The 23670-nt window shown below is 41.9% G+C and overlaps 1 protein-coding gene across 8 annotated transcripts in view; it reads right to left on the bottom strand.

Annotated features, from left to right (window-relative positions):
• Positions 1-7357: 7357 nt before the first annotated feature.
• cdc14b (cell division cycle 14B) overlaps positions 7358-23670 on the bottom strand; it is a 37477-nt gene continuing 21164 nt past the window's right edge. The window contains exons 13-17 of one of the 8 annotated variants that reach the window (XM_034170563.1): positions 10623-10670; positions 10395-10523; positions 9863-10025; positions 8145-8210; positions 7358-8024 (exon numbers count right to left, since the gene is read on the bottom strand). In XM_034170563.1, the coding sequence (XP_034026454.1) occupies positions 8187-8210; positions 9863-10025; positions 10395-10523; positions 10623-10670 (364 nt within the window). In that variant the 3' untranslated portion in view covers positions 7358-8024; positions 8145-8186. Of the gene's footprint in view, positions 8025-8144; positions 8211-9234; positions 10026-10394; positions 10524-10622; positions 10671-23670 lie in introns of those variants that run through there. The other 7 variants (XM_034170564.1, XM_034170565.1, XM_034170566.1 and 4 more) reach the window with 7 other exon arrangements.

The raw sequence follows: 23670 nt of genomic DNA, 5'->3' as shown, positions 1-23670 counted from the left end.
TCAGCGGTTACGCCACAGCCAATCACAGAGCGTGGCGTGATAGCCAATAGCGGCCGACGTATCGGACCAATCACAGCCGTGTTTTCAAAAACATGCTACCAGTCTTTGTATGAGAGACTGTGGTACCAGTGCTAGACCCAACTTCAGGACTTTAAGAGTAAAAGGTGACTTTCAGGTTAGTGGGGGAACTAGGAATCTACCAAAAAAAAGCTTGTACAGTCTGTGGCTTGTTAAAATTATTTGCAGTTCTACTCAGCATTTCTTTAAATAATCCTAAATATTTCCATATGTTCATATTGACTTAATGGATTTTCATAGTGTGAATAATAGTTATCACAGGCTTATTTGCTCAGTTTTAGATGAATCAGTATGAATTATGACTTCCCCCAGGGCATTACCACGATCCCATGGCTATAACTAACTGATGGGAGTGTTTCTGAAGCTCAAAGAAGGGGGAGGATCTACGCTGTTGAAATCTTGCCTTGCTTCCGTATCCCAGCAGTGGATACACTCATGCCTATCTGAAAGCTCCACTGACGACAATTGGACGGGCTACAATCTACGTATGTCCACTTCAACAGGATCTACCCTTAGCTTGTGTATAGAAATTTACAGAAAATCAGTCTAATACATAAAGCTTACTGTGACAATTAAAAGTGATTTGTTGTTGGGAGAGCTCATGTCTTGCATCACTTGTCCAAAGGAAGTTCCCTTTTCAGAGATGAAGCAGCACAGACTGAGTTGCAGTGGGTCTGTACTTCCTCAAGGAATGCAAGGGCAGAATATTAATTTTTCTTTATGAAAATGTCTGTGTTGTGCACACAAATAAGGGAGTATGACCATAATTTTAATTTTGTTAGCTTCAAGGGCACCAATGCAGGAATCAGAAAGCAAACAAGAGGGAGGCCAAGTGACAGAAATGGAGAGACAGCCCCAGTCAGTGATGGTGTTTCAGTGAGACCTGAAACATCAGCTCCAAGTGCAGTAGTACCAGCAGTGACTGACTGCAAGGAGTTGGATCACAAAGGATGGATGGTGGTTGGTGTCATCACAATAGGGCCGCTATAGGATTATGTGCATCTGAAACTGAGTCATTAGAAAAATAACACCTGTAACATATAATTAGATGATACAATTACATAGTTGATAAAATGCAACAGGATCATATGTTTTTGTTCAGAATGCCGTTTTGTTGTTTTTAGGATAACTCAGCTGTGCGACAGATTCTGAAGCTGTTGGGTCTTGTCAGTGACATGGACACAACTTTCCTCTTTTTCTGTAGACAGAAGATATCTGGATCTACAGATGACTTGCAAACATGTCTCTCTGAAATGGATAACATAGTTTGTTTAGAATGGAAGCTTATTAAAAAACCGACTCAAGCTGCCAGTTTTCAAAGGGAATTTGTTAAGGCAACATGAATCTGGCAAACCACTTAAATGATCCACCTGGAGTGGATGGATCTAAGAGACTCTGAAGCAGACAGGAAACGGGAACATCTCTCATTCTGTAAATGGCAGCAAGACTGGGCGTGTCCACTTCATTGTACTGTTGATAAGAAATATAAATCGACTCGACCACTCGAGCATCTTATGGATTTGTTAAATGGGAGCATAAAGTCCAAAAACGTATATCTCAGGTGTGGCCAAGTTCGGTCCTCGAGAGCCACCTTCCTGACACTCTTGTCTCCCTGCTCCAACACACCTGAATTCAGTGAAAGACTATTAGCAGACTTTTAATGAGCCTTTCATTGGATTCAGGTGTGTTGGAGCAGGGAGACAACTAAGAGTGTCAGGAAGGTGGCTCTCGGGGACCAAACTTGGCCACCCCTGGTATATCTAGTTGATGACCACTAATGAAAATATGCCGTGCACAATATTCTCCTGTTACCGGGAAGAGTCAATATTAGGGCCCCGTCACACTAGACCATGAATGGTGTATGAATCACACGCATTGGACAAACGGAATTCGTATGGGACAGACATTCGTACAGCTGTGTACAAATGCCAAGGACAAATGATTCACACAATTGGTAGTGCAGCAGCACCTGAATCCAGGTGGACTACCCAGAGTCAAGTCAAATGCGGACAACCGTCCCCCACAAAAAAATAAAAACTGAATAATCACCTCCAAAATGTAATGGAGTCTTCCATGCCCTAATGTGTGTCTGTGGTTAACATTTGGTGAGCATTTGTGAAGTACTTTTGATGTAATCCTACTAATGGTAATCCTTCAGAGCGTATATAAAGTGAAACTTAATCCAGAATCGCAGTATAACATCCAGATTGTGCATGTAATCACACATCCATTGACAGTCCACCTCATGTGTCAGAGGATTCATTGGTTATCATGTCATCATGGCTGTTAAACTGAATCGTCACAACCGCAGTCTGCGTCAACACGTCACAGAGATGCACTGATGCACAGCGCCTGTGATCACGGTATAACATCTGGATTGTGCATGTAATCACACATCCATTGACAGTCCATCTTGTGTGTCGTAGGATTAGTCTGAATTATGTCATCATGGCTGTTAGATGCACTGACTAGATGTGACACATGGTGTATTTGTTGTGATTGTGCAATGTTCATGTCTAGTGCACATGATGATTGCAGCTTTGAACATTACAAAATTTTGTTTATGCACCCAACAGGATGTATATGTATTGGGGGGGCTCATCGGGGGCACAGTTGGGCTATGCCAACGCAATCAGACTACTCCAAATTCTGGGGGGTTGCCATTTTGTATGCCAGTTTGAATGCCATTCGGGCTAGCAGTCACACAGCAGTATGACCACCGTATGAATATTACCCAGTTTGACTGCAGCATGACAGTAGTGTGCCTGCTCTTCTACATTTGTGCTAGCCTGCCAATTTGGTGTATTTCCCTAAGTGCCACAGGAATGCTGCATGAGGAATTCGAATGCAGTAGGACTTGCACAAATGTCGTTCGAATGTCACTTCATGTGGAATTTGTGCTGCAGGTCGAATGCTGTACAACTGTAGGTTGACAAATGATGTTTGACTGTCCATTCTTATGGCAATACGAATGCAGTACAACTGACTCCACTGCCATTCGTATGTTTTCCAGCACGAGCCACACACTGCTGTGCCGACTGCTGTAGGAATGCTGTACGAGGCGTTCAAATGCAGCATGACTCCCACCAATGCCGTACAAATGTCAATTTGTGCTCTAATGTGATGGGGGTTTTAAGCATGCTATTCTAGAATTACAGCCAATAGAATACTGACAATTTTTTTCCCTTGCTTGTTTGATGTTACATAATCTAGTTACCTGTATTAGTCAGCCATTGTTTTTCCACCGTTATCAGTATTTTATTTCAGATGATATTGCTGTCAGAGAGGGACTAATGCAGTACTTCATGACAACAATAATATCCAAACTCCAGTTTGGATTCAGTCTAGATCTTGGTAAGTCTCTTACTATTTTGAAGGTGAATATGATGTGATTTTTAAAGCGTATTTAAGTGGTTAATTGTGACTTTATCCTGTGCTCTCTTGACACTTTACAGGAGGAGTAGCTGAACACTGTTATTTGAGGGTGAACCTGACCATCTTGTTCCAGCAGCATCAGAGGTGCTTCTTGAAAGCAACCTCTTCCAGGTTGTATACAGGATGTTGGCCCACACCTTTCTGCATAAGAGTCCTCATGTCACAGGATTAAGTCCTGCTGTAATTCATGTACTGTTCAATGGAGACCCTGAAATGGCAGCTGTTGTTACAGAAGACTGCACTGATCTGCACATCAGGAGTATCATAAAACTGGTATGTAGCCAAAAAGAAAAAAAAAATGCAAAAGTTGTTTGGGTAAATAGAATAAGTTATGGTCTTGATTCTAGCTTGAACATGAAGAACTTACACCATAACAGAAGGACAGTTTCAGAACTTTCCATGTCTTGGAATCTCCCGGCACTCACCAAAAGAAATCAGAGATGGTGACATAAACTTCTACTTCATGCAGTAAGTTCCTGTTGGTTAAGTGACAGAATTCATTGCTGTAGTTGTTGAATTATAGAAAGTGTTGTGAATGCTGCGCTGTTATGTCAACACTGCCAGATGGAAATGGTCAAAATTTAGTGGTGAAATTCATGCTATACTTAATGATGTTTAGTTTTTGTCCACAGTCATGTTTAAGTTCTTCAAAACCACCATTTAATTCATAATGTATAGTTTAAGTACAACCCCAATTCCAGTGAAATGTAAATACAAACAATACAATCATTTACAAATCCTCTTCAATCTATATTCAATTGAATACACCACAAAGACAAGATATTTAATGTTCAAACTGATAAACTGTTGTTTTTGTGCAAATATTTAGTCATTTTGAAATGGATGCCTGCAACACATTTCAACAAAGCTGGGACAGGGCCAACAAAAGACTGGGAAAGTTGATGAATGCTCAAACAACACCTGTTTGGAACATTCCACAAGTGAACAGGTTAATTGGAAACAGGTGAGTGTCATGAATGGTATAAAAGGAACATCCCCAAAAGGCTCAACTGTTCACAAGCAAAGATGGGGCGAGGATCACCACTTTGTGAACAACCATTCAGAAAACCATTGTCAGTTAACACAGTTCATCGCTACATCTACAAGTGCAAGTTAAAAATCTACCATGCAAAGCAAAAGCCATACATCAACAACATCCAGAAATGCTGCCGCCTTCTCTGGGCCCGAGCTCATTTGAAAATGGCCAGATGCAAAGTGGAAAATTGTGCTGTGGTTTGAGGACTCCACATTTCAAATTGTTTTTGGAAATCATGGACGTCTTGTCCTCCGGACAAAATAGCAGAAAGACCATCCAGATTGTTACCAGCGCAAACTTCAAAAGCCAGCATCTGTGATGGTATGGGGGTGTGTTAGTGCCCATGGCATGGGCAACTTACACATCTGTGATGGCACCATCAATGTTGAAAGGTACATCCAGGTTTTGGAGCGACACATGCTGCCATCCAAGTAACGTCTTTTTTAGGGATGTTCTTGCTTATTTCAGCAAGACAATGCCAAGCCACATTCTGCATGTGTTACAACAGCGTGGCTTTGTAGTAAAGAGTGTGGGTACTAGACTGGCCTGCCTGCAGTCCAGACCTGTCACCCATTGAAAATGTGTGACGCATTATGAAGCGCAAAATGCGACAACGGAGACCCCGGACTGTTGAACAACTGAAGTCGTACATCAGACAAGAATGGGAAAGAATTCCACCTACAAAGCTTCAACACTTAGTGTCCTCAAGTTTCCAAATGCTTGTCTGGCTGGAGCCAGACTGTGCATTCTGATTTCTCTGTGCAGAGGACCTGCAGGCTGCGTCCTTACCTCGTCTCTGCCCCTCTGCTGTGCACACCTGATGCAGACATTCCTGTGTCGTCATGACGCCATCGATCTACGTTCCGATCCTCACCTATGGTCATGAGATTTGGCTCATGACCGAAAGAACGAGATCGCGGGTACAAGCGGCCGAGATGAGTTTCCTCCGCAGGGTGGCTGGGCGCTCCCTTAGAGACAGGGTGAGGAGCTCGGTCACTCGGGAGCAGCTCGGAGTCGAGCCGCTGCTCCTCCACGTCGAAAGGAGTCAGTTGAGGTGGCTCGGGCATCTTTTCCGGATGCCCCCTGGACGCCTCGCTGGAGAGGTGTTCCGGGCACGTCCCATTGGGAGGAGGCCCCGGGGAAGACCCAGGACACGCTGGAAGGATTACATCTCTCTGCTGGCTTGGAAACGCCTTGGGGTTCCCCCGGAGTAGCTGGGGGAGTTGTGTGTGGATCCGGAGGTCTGGGTGGCTTTGCTTGAGCTGCTGGCCCCGCGACCCGACTCCGGATAAAGTGGAAGAAAATGGATGGATGGAATGTATACTAATTGTACCCAGTCCTGGGCAGTAAAAATACTTCACTATTGTACTTAAGTACGTTTTGGGAGACGTACTTGAGTTTTTTTTAAATTCAGCGTACTTTCACTTTTACTTCACTACATTTCCGACCTTAATTGCATACTTCTACTCCGATACATTTTCTACCCGTTACAAAAAAAAAAAAAAGTCGTGTTTTCACCCAGACACACCGATTACTAGTGACTGCAACGAAGTCAGGCCGATTTGTCATGAGGCATGTCAGGTAGGCTTTTATGCAATTGTGCACTTGGGGGGTGTTTGTCAGGAAAATGATAATTTCTCTACATTGATTACAGACCTGCAGCGGGTCTGTAATCAACTTTTTTTTGCAGCGCGGCTTTGCTTTGAATCTTGAACCAGTCGAAGCAGTGATTCGCAGATCGAAGCAGTGCTTCGATCTATGATTCGTGGATTGTTTTATTTCGCATTAACCTAATTTTTCCCTGTTAAACCCCCGAAGAGCGTATGTCTGAGTAATATTTAATATTTTTATGTTAAACCGACCTGTTATGGTCTTCTGAAACAGTTGATAGATGTATTTTATAACTTAAAAACGGGACCGATGCTAACGCGTTAGCATGTCTATGGCGTTTTCAATGTTAAGTTAGCATTAAGCTGTTCGCATCAGCACGTGTTTTGTTTTCTGTATAATTAATGGCTCAGCGTTCGTTGTCGTAAAAGAGTCAAACTAATTTTTTTTAATTTATTTTTATTCATATGTTCTAGCAACAACAATAATAGTCTACATAATAGACAATAATAGTCAATAATAATAGACTAATAATGTTACAATTTTAGAGAAAGACAAAAAGAACCTAGTGAAAGAAAACAGAAAAGCTAAAACCATGTAACAATGAAAATAAATTAATGCATATAGAAATAACTGTTTCCTGTGAACACCTAGTGAGTAGCTTACTCTCGTTTAGGTGTGATGTGCACAATTTTCAGTATTTTGACTAATACTACCAGTCATTTACAAGCCTAGATAAACTTTAATAAAAAAAAGTCCGTTTTTGATTATCAACATTTACTTGTACTTTTACTTTCAATACTTGAGTACATTTAGTTGTACATTACTTGTCATACTTAAGTACAATAAATACTAGATACTTTAAGACTTTTACTTGAGTAGCATTTCAATCAGTGACTTGAACTTCTACTAAAAGTAATTTTTTTAATGGGTATCTGCACTTTTACTTAAGTGTGATTTTCCAGTACTTTATACAACACTGGTCCTGGGGATCATCTGACCTGCTAGTTTTCCAACTCTCCCTGCTTCACTCACTGTTAAGTCAAGTGTACTTGGCCAATGAAGAACCAGGAAACACCAGATTTGAGTAATCTGTTATGGTTGCAGCAGTACAGGTGATCTCCCAGACCAGGATTGGAAACAAACATCAATGGATAGCATAGTCCCCTTGTTTTTACAATAACTTGTACAGAAGAGTACTCTTACTTGGACAGACAGTATTTTATTAAAGTCCCATTCTGCAGTTAACAAACATGAGCCCCACAAGGACTGCTGTCAAACATAATTTCAAATGGTACAAAAATATTTACATTGTATCAAAGATTTAAATTTTAGCCTTGAAATATAATTTCAATTTTACCGGTAGCTCATGGAACGCTTGACCCTTTCTAAATGGACACTCAGGATGAGGATGTGAAAATATGGCAGGGTTCCATAAGTCTGCAAAATTCTGTCTGAACTGTTGGCCAGGTCCATGTACATCTACAAATCTTCCAAATAAAAACATACAATATTAATCTTAAAGCTAATATGTTGCACAGTGCTCATTGAGAATCTCCTGGCTTCAAGCCATTTGTGGTTAAAATTGCTACAGCATGCTCAGACTGTAGAAACTATGCTTAAACTGCAAGTTTGTCATTATTACAAATGGAAGTGCTATGAGTAAAATAACTAGTGCATAATCCAGCAATAAACGTTTTACATCACATTGATTAAGGAAAAATTCTTTTCTTAGTTTCATCTACTGTCAAAATGGTACAGCTGTACAGAAACTGGACTTCAGGTGGAACCAGTGTGGAACTCCTCAGCTTTTCCAGAACTGCAGGCTCACCGGAGTAGAGGAGCTCTGGCTTTAGGTATGGAGTGACTAAATAAGAGAGAATCATCATGAATGAAATATCATACTGCATTATCAAAAGTTTAATTCATGCAATTAGAAGTTGATTCAGATCAACCACAAAGCAGTGAAAGAGGGGAAAGTAGATACCAGAGCTGTGAAAATCTCAGTACTTGTAAAGAGCTGTGAGCTTTACATCTTTTGGCAACAGCACATCTGTTACATGTCAGAAACATAAGAGGGGAAATTCATTAAGCTCCAGTGAAATCATTCAAACTTTGCTACAGAAGAGTGATAATCACAGGCACAAAGACTGAGCAGCAGAGTACAAAGAAGCTACAGCCAGTCAGGAAATGTCCCTTCAAAGTGCAACAAAAGCAATGAAGAGAGAAACTCGAGTGCATTTTCTCTTGGAAACCAAATCACAGTTTGTAACCAGAGTCAGAATAATAAATATTGAGAAGTTAGTACTCAGTGTAACTGATTAGCAATGTGAAATAACTGAAGAATCCCCGACTATATTGTGTTAGTACAGCAAGTGAGACCCTTGGCTGGATTGCACCAACATGGTTTGACTAAAGTCAGAATTAATGGACAATTCAGATCACTACATTTTAACTTTAAATGGCACAAACCTATCATTAATGCAGTAATTAAAGTTTCCTGGAAATTACAGATTGTGGATTGGTACTGATCCTTATGTTTACCATTAACATGACTGAACAAAACAAGGGTGCAGGGCCCAAAGTGGTTGGATTTACCACATTCTTTTGGCATGTGCATGACATATCAACCAATCAGTGTCCTTTTCTTTAAACGGGAGTGTGTCAGGCACACAGCACTGCTGTGGCAAGAGCAGGTGCACATGAAAGGATTTCTTTTTGAGTTAATAGAGTTGGTCTAGCCTTTCAGAGCAAACAGCTGCCTCTAAAGTTCCCTGAGGTGAAGCAACAAAATGAGGTTTTATATTTTACAATGACTGTTCCCTCTATTTTGTTTATTTTTTTAGTGAATCAAGTTTAACTGATTAATCAAAAGACAGATTTGATCAGATTTACGTATTGGATTTGATCAGTTTTCATCTATTCAACAGGGTACACAGTGGATGTCAATGCGGCTTTTGAGGAAATCAATGCGGAGAAGCTACACTCCACAGCGACCATGATGTGCACGCGTTGGGGTTTTACTGCAAATGCATCCAAATAAATGCAGTTATCACTTTAAATTAGTTGTGTAAACTTCGCAAATAGTCTGCATTTCACCACCTTGCTGATCCGGTCTGTATGGATCACAGATCAACCGTAATCCATTAGACCACTAGTGCTTAGTTTCTAAAAATCAGCGAGGCTCATCATTATTGTTGCTGATTTTGCCAGCTGCCGATGCTTACGGAACGTCTTGGTGATCAGTATTATGTTTTGTGTATCATGTTATTTCTCTCATCTTTCACTCAGTTTTGGCATTTGTGCTGACCAGCAGGATGTAGGTGTGCTGTGAACCCACTTATGTAAGGCACATCCGAGTTTTACTGTATTTGGTGACAGACAATATCAATGCACCAGCCCTGCACCTGACCATGCATCACTTCTACCAAAAGTGGTATCAGGATTGAGAGGACATGGGGCACAAGATGTAACACTGAAAACTGTCTGAGGTGCAAGGACACCTGACAGTGTCTATGCACTAGTTTGAAGATTGGGCTTGTTAGACTTAACATTGTGTTTGGACTGGAATTTTAGATACAATGTTGGTATGACTTAATATAAGATATTTAACGGAATGACTCTTTATAATAACTGAGTTTTTAAGTGTGTGCAAACACAGCCCAAGTGTCCATATGGCTCAGAACGGTTCAGAGGGAAGCTTGCCTGCAGGTGGACCTGTGCCATGTTTAAGTTGAGCCCGCCTGTGTTTGTGGCACTTGATGTATCTCTATGGCTGCCACATGGCTCATAACACATTGGGTCCCTGTCGCCAGCCATAACATGCAAGTTGCCTAGAGATCTGACCAGTCTGGTGTGGCACACGGAGCTGGCAGAGAGAAGGGAAGCTATTAATTTACACCAGAATGATCTGTGAGTGGCAATAGCCTCTTGGTCGTTTTGAAAAACTGTGCCAACACAAAAAACAACAATTCCACAGCTGCACCAACAGTTGTTTACATGGATAAAACTGCAATATTGAACATGTAAATAAATAAAAGGATAACTTTGTCTCCTGCCTACTGTTACTCTACTTGCCTTCTGATTTAAATAAATAGCAGCATTTGGCATGACACTTTGGTGGCGTTGCCAATGATGCCACAAATACTCAAGATATCTAGAATCAGTCTTGGTGTTACTTCTGAAATAAACCCATTTCAATCCACTGCTTTACAGGTCCTGTGTCAAAGCAACTGACCTGCTTCTGACTCCATTGGCTGGCAGTGAGGTCCTCGTCCTCTTCCTGCTGTCCGAGTGGTCTGACAGAGCCAACGGCGTGCTGCCGGCCTTACAGCTCTGAGCTGTGGACTGCAAGATCACCCTGCTGCAGAGGACAGTGATATCATGTAAGTACATACTGGTACAAGGATGTACATGGTGTGTGTGTTTTATATATACATATATACACACACACTCCAAATTTCACCTGAGGGACTGTGAGGCAGACCTGGTGTGAATCTTGTTTTCTTCTAGTCTGTGAAGACACAAGCAACACGAGAGTAATAGATTAAAACTTATGAAATGAGGGACAGGACAGAGGAGGTCTGGACTGTACAGTAGGCAAAAGATTAGTACCAGAGTTTTAAGGTTACAATGCGCAAAGGTTATTTAAGCATCAGCTACAGCAGCCAGGTGAGTTTAGGAAAGCAACATTATGTAAAAATCCTGCTGGTGGCAGTAAACTTAAATATAACGTAATGCTTAAAACATCGTCGGCCATATGAGCATGTACCTTTTAATGGTGTCTCGAGGAGCGTGTGCATACATGAGCTTTTTAAAAGACAGGCAGTTACCTTGGACCGCGTGTGATGCGTGTGCATGCTGACGTGTGTAATCTCTCCAGAGGTGTTATCAGGTTACAAAAACAGTGTTTTCAGTTTTATAAGTGTTTATTTCTCGTTAGCTTTTACAAAATATGTGAGAAACATGTTAGACTTACACAGAAACGCAGCTGTTTCCACCATATTGAACTAGCTGCCAGAATGAGACCAGCCAGTGACATCACTGTGCCTCTCTACTCTGACTTCACCGTGTCCTTCCCAGAATGTCGACCCGCCCCCACCCTCCAAAAAAGCAGATTTGCATGATTTGTAGCATAAGAATAGGAAACAGAATGTGACCTTTTAAAATAGGTCAAGGTTAGCCATCTTTGAACTTGTCCAAGGTCTGTGTCTCAAGAATGTTCCCTGTGAATTTGAGGACTCTGGCAGTAATAGGACTGGACTTATGCTGAGCACGGACGGACGGACACAAAGCCTTCACAATACGATGGTCATATTTTGATAGCCTCAGGTAAAAATGAAAATGATTTACCTCAGAGCAAAGTTTCATCAAGGAGTTCTGTACAATGATTTGTGTGACAACTAACATTTGGAAATGTGACAAAACTGGCAAAGCATCGGGCTTAAGATCACAACAAGGGGAAGAATACGGGGGGGGGGGGGGGGGGGGGGTGTTACTTCAGGAGCTGACAAATCTCCATTTACTCAAATCTTTGTCAAAAAAAAAAAAAAAAAATACAGCAAGCAGTGGGTAGGTGCATCAAATACATTTGGGAAAGACTGACCCTTCCTGTTGGCTTGTGGGGAAAAAAGTAATCAGAGGATGATTTCAAACATGTGTGGGGGGTATGATTAGAGACAGGGCGCTCACTTACAGCATTCTGAAAGCTCCAGAAGGAGGGCAGGTCAAGGTATTTGGGAAGTGACGGGCATCAGAACTCACTGAAATCTTAACCCATCTACAGAGAAATGCAGGATGGAAGAAGGGAAGCCATACACAATCCACCACAGGGCAAGGCTACACAGGGAGGAGAGCAGCATGGCTACCAGCCATCTGAAAGGAGGACAAATCCAACAACAAAACGTAGAAAGAGACAACAGACATCCAGGCAGGACACAAAGCCCCTGATATTCTGCTTTTCCACAGGGACCAAATCAGTTGAAATACCCTTTCTAGGGCCTTGTATCCTGTATTACACTTGCTCCAATATATGCTCACAATTTTGACGTGCAAATGTTTTCAAAATTTAAATCCAAGCAGAAAAAAGAATGCCTCCCAATTTGGAAAAAACAGGCTTTTTTTTTTTTTTTTTAAATAAATGGAAACCAAACTGAAGTTGAACAGAGCTCAGCAGGTATTTTGACACTGATCAAGTCAGAACCCAGCCCAGCGTTTAATACACGTTGGACACAAACATGTTTGTGCGTGAAAGGGAATAGGTGTTCCACTCAAGGCCAGACAAGATGGGAGAATTACAATGTTATTCATCTGCACATGCATGTTTGTAGTTCTGTGCATAATAAAGTGAATAGTGGTGTCTGATGGTGATATTCAGCTTGAAGCCACACATAATGTTAGATTTGTGCCGCAAAGGATGCACAGATAAGCAAACCAACAGCAATTCTTGTATTCAACATTAATTAAATCTTCATTATGCAGGCATGGACACAAAATAATAAAATGGTGCAGCTGAACTGGCTAGTTTTTGAGTGGCCAAGAGAATTACATTTAAAATATAGAAGTCAGAGGCTTAATATACGAGTAGTATATACAACAAAAAGTATATACAACTCGTAGTTATACAACTGGGAATTAGTCTTATTCCTTTGAAGAGGTTTGTCGCTTAAAAATAAAATAAGACCTAGCATCTCCAATTTTGATAGTTTCGTATCTTGAATATTACAATATTTTACCCATGTTCTCTCGAATTATGCTAATGATTCCTAGTGTATGTGCTCCACCACTTGATGCTAAGTTTCAGTAAATGACGGAGAGGGAGATGATGCAGTCTCACATCTGTGCAACCGCCCTAATTTTTCAGCTCTCGTGCATCCTGCATTACTGCTGTGTTTTGGTTTGTTTCTTAAGGACCTAGTCAGTACACTAAGTAGATACCCCTTGATCCTTTGATCCCCAACACTGCATATCTATGCAAACACGAAAACACTACCCTTTGGCAAGTTGCATCCCGACTGATCTGCTGGAGAGCCTCTCTGAACACAGTCCAGGTTTAGCAGGACAACCGCTTTACATCATGCAGTGTCTAGCTAGACATTCTCAATATCTTATATTCCGCTTACATTGCCATATTGCAATAGTTTCGAACATTTGAAGAAGTGATATCTTCCTGGATAGTGATGATTGCTTCATCTGGAGTGGGTTCGGATCTTTTTCTTCCTCATCCAGCTGCTGCAGGTCAGCAATAAGAGCTGACAATTCTCGATGATTCGAAGTTTGGCGGGCGTGTATAAATTCTGGCCCAATCTGAACCGACAGTAAGGATCTAAAGAGTCACATCCAAAAGCTTTGAATCATTCGCACAGAATCATCCGCCCTTATTGCTGACCTGCAGCAGCCGGAGGAGGAAGAAGAAGTCAATGTGCAGAATCATCCACACTAGGGATGGGTATTGATAAGATTTTATAGATATCAATGCCATTAACGATTCTGCTTATCGATACCTCTTGTAAATTTTCTGTGTACTAAAAGTAGGCTTTACACATTTTCTATGTCAACAACATCTTATTGAGTCTTAAAGTAAATAAATATGAAACTGGTCACTGGATCCTGGATCTGTGGACATACATAGAAATCAACAAAATCTTTCGTTTTTGTCAAAAGCATTACTTTCAGATATTAAAGATACAAAGCAGCAAAGCAGAGAACCAATGAAGCAGGGGGTCGGAGCACTGCTTCGTTGCTTCAAGCAGAGCCACTGCAGAAGCGGGTGATTGCAGTTACGCTGCAGGAATCAATGTAGAGAAATGAACATTTTCCCAAAAAACATCCTCAAAAACATTGAATCAATAAGGGAATTGTTAAGCAAAAAGGCTATTGTGTCAGTGGATTGAATGATTTCTTAACGATTCTTGAAAAGATTCAGTAATCGATACCCAACCCCAGTCCACACTGACGATCCCTCTCAAAAACTGTCAAATCATAACTGACTTTTATTCGGTAGTTTACATTTTCGGGCTCCACAACTGGACCACGTGTAAAGCCGAATCACGACTTACGCATGCTCAAGTTGACGAGGCTCACCTGAAATATCTTATGGCAATCCCCCCCACCAAAGCTGAAGAAATAGATCTACTAATGTTGTGCTTCCTTTGCGTCATTTAATGACAATAATTCATTAATTTTAAACTGTACATACCTTGCTGTTTTGTCAGCAAATGCAACAGCTTGCAGCTTTGCTTCAATACTTTTGACATCACTGGTAGAAGGAGCTGCGCCCTCAGGAGACAAACTACCATTATATTGTTCGTCAGCACACACGCTCAAGGAGGAGGCTGCCATTTGGACTCGCAAGTGCTCACACGGACAATCAGCCAGGCAGCGACATCTGGCGGCTAACATCTGGCCTCTGAACAAGACCAGCGCGTATTTAATCTAGGCGTTTTTTTTTTTTTGGTGGAGTTTCGTGTTCTTTCAACACGTATATTTTTTAAACTATCATTCCTCAGCATCACAGCTGTTACCTGGAGAGCTCTGGCTTGGTTGAAGGGACAGCACAATTATAATTTATTTGTTTTGTGATCTCTCCAGGCCCTCCCCTCATTCCTGTTTTATCTCTCCATTACAGTCCAGCCCTTTTTATTTGTTTTAGATTCAACTTTTGTTGAGTTAGATCCTATAAGTCCTACACAGGCACAGACTTCTCAGGCTGGTGCTTAAGCCAAGCACTGCATGAAGCGTATGGGAGTCTGACTCAAAGGCTGGTAACCTATTTACAGCTGGGTGAACTGCAGTGACGCTGATGATGAGATGTCATGTTCAGGGATACATACAGATATCCTGAAGTGAACACTGGGAATCAAACCCATGTCCATTTATACCTCAGCCGGATGTCAATCCATGGGTTTACTAGTGGATCCAGTACCCCAGATGTATTGTAGCAGATCCACATTGTGCTGACAAAACACCCCAAATCTGGGTATTTTGTCATTATATTAGTAGTCTAACTCCTACTCCACAAAGCCATCTGCTCAGAGAATTTCTCTTTCCTCAGTGTGCCAAGCTCTCATCTGCAGAAGTGAAATCCCTAAACCCGTAGACAGGCATGTAACATTATGGATGAACTAAAATAACTGAATATGGGTCATATATGGACACGATCTTTGTTTAAATTTAACCAGGGTAGTCCCATTATGATCGAGATCTCTTAATTAAGATGAAAGATTTTTGATTCACATTTTGCTCCTATACGATCTGTTAATGCACAGAAAATCATTTATAAAAGCTCCCTGTTAAATTCATGATTTAGGCCCAATCGCAATTCTCTTTTGTACCCCTTCCCCTTGGGCCTACCTCTACCCCTTTAAAACAAGGGGTAAGGCAAAGGGGTATGACTCTAGCCCCTATGAATTGAGACACCCCTCCACCTTACGTGTGTGTGTGTGTGTGTGTGTGTGTGGGGGGGGGGTGGGGGGGGGGGACAACAACAAAAAAAAAAACTGCCCGTCTCAAACCGCCGTCTTCACTGTTTGTCAACATGGCAACCGAAGCGCAACTTGTTCCAGTAGCCTGTTTGCTCTTTTTATTTTCTCGCCTTCTCTGCGTAAATGGAAAGAAAGTCGCAGATTTCTTCGATGCATCGCAATCATGCCAGAGAATTTTGTGGTATTAATAATGTAATTAATTAGTAATTTAGAATAATGGTAGTAATACTAATAATCAAATAATACTAATAATTAATATTGCTAATTGATTAATCATTAATTGATTAGTAATTAATTAATGAATTAGTAATTAAAATAAATCACTTGAAATATATCAGTCTGTGTGGAATGAATGTATACATTATACAAGTTTCACTTTTTGAATGGAATTACTGAAATAAATAAACTTTTTCATGATATTCTAATTATATGACCAGCACCTGTATGTATGTTATGGGCTGCATCTAGTTCTGTTAACCTTATATCTTATTCAAATTCTCCCATTTTTTGCATCCAGCACTATTTCCTTTAGAAATTTCTTTGACAAATAATAGCAGCCTAAGTGTGGAGGGGTGTGTAGCCCTCCGCCTACCCCTCCGCCTCGCTCCAAAAGAGAATGAGGACACCCCTCTGTCTCTCGCGCCCGCGCAAAATGGAGGGAAGGGGTAAGGGGATGGGTAAAATTGATATTCAGCCTTTGTTCTGTCCAAGGGCATGACGGTAGTTCGACTGACAGTCACAAAAAATGTTGAACAGGCAACTTAGTTACTTTAACAAAAACACAGGAACAAAAATACTACACATCAGGAGGACAAACAGCCAATATTTCTTCACTCCTATTCTACAGGGCACCGTTCTATTACGATCCCCTATGATCCAGAAAGTGCAAATCCAGGATGAAGCTGCTTACTCTGGCATGCCTCCTATCAAGCTAGTTTATAAAGTGCAGACCTGGCAACTGACTGGCTTATACAGCACATTCCTGGCAACGCGCGCAAAAACAAAAGTAAAACTATGTCTGGCTGCGTACTCGGCCAGAACCGCAACAAACGCTGCTTTTGCTTCAAATTTTTACCCCAGTGGAGCACAATCAAAAGTTTCACGAGATCTACCCCGTTAGAGAGGTCTGAACATTACTGAAGGCGTTAAAACAACGAACCACCTGAAGTGACTGTGGAATGGATGCTGATTTGGTGAATTGGGATAAAATTTTTGAACGACTGGAAAATTTTACCCCAATTTCAAAACTGGTGCAGATGATGTCCGTAACTACTGTGTATACCAAGTTTGTTCAAGACTGATCAAGGAGTTACTTTGATGCTTCAAATCATGCCCCGATTTGCTACTCAGGATGAAACAGGAAGGAACGGTGCTCTGTAGAATAGCGGTATTAGTAAAGTCTTTTTTCCAGCAGCAAGACTGCAATGCAACCGCAGCACGAACAGTTAATTCAGGTATCTCAGGGTACAGAGGTTATTTGTACAATTGACTGTAATTAACAGCTACAGCAGCCTTAACTTGATTTACTACAACTTAGAGCACTGTCAAAGTAAAAACAATCCAATGTGTCCATGAGACCTAGAAAATCTGGTAAATGTGATGAAGCCTTTGATTGTATGTCCACTTCACACCACTGCCACCAAGAGAAAATAAAGAGCAATAAGCCACACCAGCCACTGTTTTCACAACAACAAGACAACAGCTGGGAAGGACACTGTGTGCACTTACCTTCATAACACTAAGCATCACATTCAGTTTTTTTGTTCTCCTCTGTCCTCTTTGTTAATTTTTGAATGGCCGGCAACACATTGGCCACAGTGTGTATGCAAGTCTGTTGCAGAACAATACTACCTGCCCGACACGAGACAACAACACAAGGTTGAGAAAATGCCAGTATGTTGTAGTCCGGTCCAGTGACATTTCCAGGGAAAGTCTGGTGTTGAGCAGAACAATCTGCTATAATCTGTTATTTATTGAGGTCCAATAAAATGATTTTTTTTTTTTTTAAATTACTGTTAACTCTGAGAAAACATCTCTCAATAGGGCAAATGGGCTGAAAAAAACATTTATCCACCATTTAGAAAAACTGCTCTCACAAGCCAACTCTGGTGGTTTCCCCAAGACAACCATCACCCGGACAGCAGACACAGTGGAGGAGAGAACTCTGAAGTTCTCAGACATGCTTAAAGGTTACCATAATTTCTGGAGTGCAAGTTGCACCTGTCCAAAAATCCCTCTTTAAGAGAGAAGAAACAACAAACAAAACCCTTATACAAGTCGCATTTACCACTTCATGTAAAAGAAGCAAAATTGCTGCATTATTTATTTATAGGGCATACACGTTAAGGAGCACAGTAACAAGCTCAATTAATGTTACTATACCAGGCACAAAACATGAGTAAACTGCTTCTTTAAGTCACTGAACAGATATGTGACTGTGAACATGCAATTCAGCGTTCCCGCCTAGACACCGACTAACACTAAAAGGAATCATGGTGTTCCTGTGTTTCTTTTAATGACAGCAGTCAATACAACAACTGAACAATTATTTGAAATGTGCTGGCAGGGAGACTATAAATAGCAAGTCTGTTTTCCTCCATTTATGCCATCTACATATTTGACAGAACATTCCTAAAACCAATAAGAAAGCTGAGATAATCCCCTATTCATTCTCTACATACTGTATTCTATCTATATATCACACCCCCATTCCGCGGGTGTCGTTCTACTACGATCGCCCACGACACCCCCCCACCACAAAAAAAGTTCAAAATGGGGTGAAATGGCTTGCCTCCTAACAGGCTGGCTTATAAAGTGCAGATCTGGCAACCGGCCCAAAACTGAAGAAAAGGAGGACGAGTCTTGTACAGCCACGGGGAGTATTTCCCCTCTGACAACCAAGCTGGGTCAGAACCTGTCATCCGGTGGCGAATGGACTTTTGCTGCTTGTCAGTGTCGGGGCATACAGCACTTTGGCTCTTTTCTGTACTTGAGCTGGAGAACTACTCCAGCTGCTAACTGAAGGAGAGCGAGTATTGTCATCTTCACCAACCTGGGAGCATAAAAAAAAAAAATAAATTTTTGTCTGCTTTTCAGGTGCTTGACACGGCATATTTTCCGACACTTGCTCTCTGTCCGCTGGTGGGAGTGCACTCACCTGTGTGTGCGTGTACACTGGTGCAGAACTCCACAGTGTGAGATCAAGAGACTAGAGGAGAATTGTAAACTCATGACAATGTAGAGCCAGAAATGACATGCCTAACAGCGAATCCAGAAAGTATTCACAGCGCTTCAATTTCCCTGAGTGAGTCTTCCCAAGAGATTAATAAAGTTCTATCTAATCTACATATAAGGTCCTACAGTTGACAGTGCATGTCAGAGCACAAACTAAGCATGAAGTCAAAGGAATTGTCTGTAGACCTCCAAGAGAGGATCGTCTTGAGGCACAAATCTGGGGAAGGGTACAGAAACATTTCTGCTGCTTTGAAGGACCCAATGAGCACAGTAGCCTCCATCATCTGTAAAAGGAGGGATTTCAGATCCAATAGGACTCTTCGTAGAGCTGGCCGCCCATCTAAACCAAGTGATCAGGGGTTGAAGGACCTCAGTTAGGGATAGGGATGGGTATCATAAGATTTTATCGATAGATACCATTATTGAGTCCGCTTATCGATCCGATTCCTTATCGATTCCCTTATCGATACCTCTTGTGATTTTTTTTGTGTACTAAAAGTAGGCTTTACAGGTTTTCTATGTCTGTGGGTCAAAAAGCTTTTTCTTATCATGCACCTGCTCTGTGGAACATCTTTCCTGTGGCCTTGAGGCAGCCAGAGTCCATGGACATTTTTAAGTCAAGACTTAAAACCTATTTTTATTCTCTTTCTTATAAATAGTTTTTATTTTTTGTGTGTTTTATTCTTTTACTTCTGTTTTTAATTATGCATTTGAATTTTTTTATTTATTTATTTATTTATTCAAATTTTTTATGTGTCATGCTCGGCCCCAGTTCAGGGTTTAGGTCTTAGCCCTTGGTGGATTTCCTTTGTGATTTTCTGGTTTTACTTTTCTTTAGTTCATACTTTATCATGTCAGTCTCAGTTTGGTTGTGTTTATTGTTTTGCTTTGTTTACTATTTATTTTTTTATTTTATTTTAGTTTGCAGTCATTCAGTTTTTCATTGCTTTTCCTTATGTTACACTTTTGTCACTGGTTCATTCTTTGCTTATTTATTGTGTAGTTTGTTTTTGTATTTGTTCACTCATGGTGCTTTAAGTTTCATTAGTCTTAGTTTTATTCTGTTAATCACATTTGTTTGTATTAAGCTTAGTCACAGGTTTTTGTTATTTTTTATCTTCAGTATTGCTCACTGGATTATGCTCCCTTTGTCATTTTTTCCATTCTCGGTTTATCAGCGATCTTGTTTTATTCATTGCACGATTCCGTAGTCACTAGTTTTGTTTAGTCTCCGTTTGTGTATAATTTGTTCTGCCAGGTTGTATTTTCATTATTTCTCATTTAGTTATCATCTGCTTATTTTCTGCAGTTCTCGTGGTCACGCTCTGTCAGGTCTTGTTAATATATTCGGTCCTTAGATTCCATTTTAGCTCTGCTCATAGTTCTCTGTTTCCCTCATGCCCATCCGAGTATGTTCCCACTCCTCATCACTGCACCTGTCAGTGTCTTTGTCTCACACTTTGATTCTGTCTGGTTTGTGTTTTCATTCACTCCCGCTCTTGCACCTGCTCACGTGTCTGTCTCTTTCATCACTCCACTCTATGCACAATCTTTGTCTTCCCAGGTCACGCCCTGTTCCAGAGACTTCCACACACCTGCTTCACATCACCCTGATTAGTTTGCTCCTTATTTAAACCCTCACAGTTCAATAGCTCACTGCTCAAATGTTGACTTTGTTCACTCTCTCGCGTTCAGTTCATGTCCTGCTTGATTCTCAGTGTTTTGACCTTCCTTGTGTGCTCCGGCCTCCACCTTGCCTTAATCTTGAACTCGGCTTGTATTTTGACTCTGCCTCTGTTTTTGCCTGTGACACTCCTCGATGCCATTGGTATGACCTCAGCTTGTATTTTTGACCACATCCCAGCCTGTACCCTGTCTGATACCTCTGCCTCGTTATCTGATTACCCGTGTACCGAATCTACTGCCTGGTTCCAAGATGAAGCTTTTATTCATCACAACCAGCCATGTCTGAGAGTCTGCATTGGTCTCCACCTGTTTCCCGTGTCAATCCATCATGAGCCCTGACATTATGTTGAACTGTTCTGTGTGAGGTGCCTTGAGACGGCATTTGTTGTGATTTGGCGCTTTATAAGCTGATTAAACTGAAATTGAATTGAAACTGAACATTTTATTGAGACATAAAGTAAATAAATGTGAAATTGGTTACTGGATCCTTAATCTCTGGACATAAATAGGAATAAACAAAATCTGTAGTTTTTGTCAAAAGCATTCCCTTTCAGACACTATTGGCATGAAAGTCTTTACATACTGTGAGGTGAGCTCTTGCAGCTGACTGTGCAGCACGTCAAGATGTAATTCATAAAGAATGCAGCACGTCTCATTTTGGGATGAAAAAACGTTTTAGTCGATTGCAGTTTGTCTGTATTACAACGATTGTAAGAGGTGTCAATTTATTTAAAGCGGCGATTCATTTTGAAGTTATTAATTCCGACCAGACTGTCTCAGCAGAGAGCCGCACAGCGTTTGAAGCTGTGCCAACGGAACAGAGGACGATTCTCTTTTCTTGACTGCAACAAGACAAGAGTCCCAGTTAGTGACTTTAATCCACAAAAAAGTGACTCGTGATATTTTAACGGCTTTGAGAGATGTTACAAAGCGGACTTGCCGCTTCTGAAGAGCAGCGAATCAAAGAACCAACAAGCCAGTGGGTCAAAGCATTGCTTCATTGGTTCACGCTTCAAAGTGGAGTCGCGCTGCAGAAACGGTTGATTACAGAGCCGCTGCAGGGTCTGTAATCAACATAGAGGAATGATCATTTTCCCGACAAACACCCTCAAAAACAACGATGCTCTGAAAGACCGATAAGGGAATCGTTAAGCACAAAGGCTATTGATATTGGTGGATCGAATCATTTCTTAACGATACTCGAAAAGAACCGGTTCTCGATACCCAACCCTAGTCAGGGAGGTGACTAAGAACACGATGGTCACACTGCCAGAGCTCCAGCATTCCTCTGTGGAGAGATGAGAACCTTCCAGAAGGACAACCATCTCTACAGCAATCCACCAATCAGCCCTGTATGGTAGAGTGGCCAGACAGAAGCCACTCCTTAGTAAAAGGCACATGGCAGCCCATCTGGAGTTTGCAAAAAGGCACCTGAAGGCCTCTCAGTCTATGAGAAACAAAATTCTCTGGCCTGATGAGACAAAAATTGAACTCTTTGGCGTTAATGTCAGGCGTCCTGTTTGGAGGAAACCAGTCACCATCCCTACAGTGAAACATGGTGGTGGCAGCATCATGCTGTGGGGATGTTTTTCAGCAGCAAGAACTGGGAGACTACTCAAGACTGAGGGAAAGATGAATGCAGCAATGTACAGAGACATCCTGGATGACAACTTGCTCCAGAGCGCTCTTGACCTCACACTGGGGCGACTGTTCATCTTTCAGCAGGACAGTGACACTAAGCACACAGCCAAGACATCAAAGGAGTGGCTTCAGGACAACTCTGTGAATGTCCTTGAGTGACCCAGCCAGAGCCCAGACCTGAATCCGATTGATCATCTCTGCAGAGATCTGAAAATGGCTGTGCTCTGATGCTCCCCATCCAACCTGATGGAGCTTGAGAGGTGTTGCAAAGAGGAATGGACAAAACAGCCCAAAGATAGGTGCAGCAAGCTTGTGGCATCATATTCAAGAAGTCTTTAGGCTGTAATTGCTGCCAAAGGCGCATCAACAAAGTACTGAGCAAAGTGTGTGAATACTTATGTACATGTGATTTCTTAGTTTGTTTGTTTTTTAATAAATTTGCAAAAAATAAAATAATTCATGTTGTCATTATGGGGTGTTGTGAGTAGTATTTTGATGGGGGAAAAAAATTATTCCCTTTGGAAATAAGGCTGTAATATAAAATGTAGAAAAAGTGAAGCACTGTTAATACTTTCCAGATTCATGTGTGTGTATATAATCTATCCATCTATCCATCCATTTTCTTCCGCTTTATCTGGAGTCGGGTCGCGGGGGCAGCAACTCAAGCAAAGCCGCCCAGACCTCCCGATCCACACACACCTCCCCCAGCTCCTCCGGGGGAACCCCAAGGCCTTCCCAAGCCAGCCGAGAGATGTAGTCCCTCCAGCGTGTCCTGGGTCTTCCCCGGGGCCTCCTCCCAATGGGACGTGCCCGGAACACCTCTCCAGCGAGGCGTCCAGGGGACATACGGAAAAGATGCCCGAGCCACCTCAACTGACTCCTTTCGACGTGGAGGAGCAGCGGCTCGACTCCGAGCTCCTCTCCCTATCTCTAAGGGAGCGCCCAGCCACCCTGCGGAGGAAACTCATCTCGGCCGCTTGTACTCGCGATCTCGTTCTTTCGGTCATGAGCCAAATCTCATGACCATAGGTGAGGATAGGAACGTAGATCGATCGGTAAATCGAGAGCTTTGCCCCCCTACTCAGCTCTCTCTTCACCACGACGGTCCGATACAGCGACCACATCACTGCAGATGCTGCACCGATCCGTCTATCGATCTCACGCTCCATCCGTCCCTCACTCGTGAACAAGACCCCGAGATACTTAAACTCCTCCACTTGAGGCAAGGACACTCCACCGACCTGAAGAGGGCAAAGCACCTTTATCTGGCCGAGAACCATGGCCTCGGATTTAGAGGTGCTGATTTTCATCCCGGACGCTTCACACTCGGCTGCAAACCGGCCCAGTGCACGCTGAAGGTCCTGATTTGACGAAGCCAACAGAACCACATCGTCCGCAAACAGCAGAGACGAGATTCTGTGGTTCCCAAACCAGACCCCCTCTACACCCTGGCTGCGCCTAGAAATTCTG

The sequence above is a fragment of the Thalassophryne amazonica genome, chromosome 5, assembly GCF_902500255.1.
Source record: "Thalassophryne amazonica chromosome 5, fThaAma1.1, whole genome shotgun sequence".
Taxonomy (NCBI): domain Eukaryota; kingdom Metazoa; phylum Chordata; class Actinopteri; order Batrachoidiformes; family Batrachoididae; genus Thalassophryne; species Thalassophryne amazonica.
The sequence above is the reverse complement of the archived record's forward strand: the minus strand, read 5'-3'. Positions and strand labels throughout refer to the sequence as shown.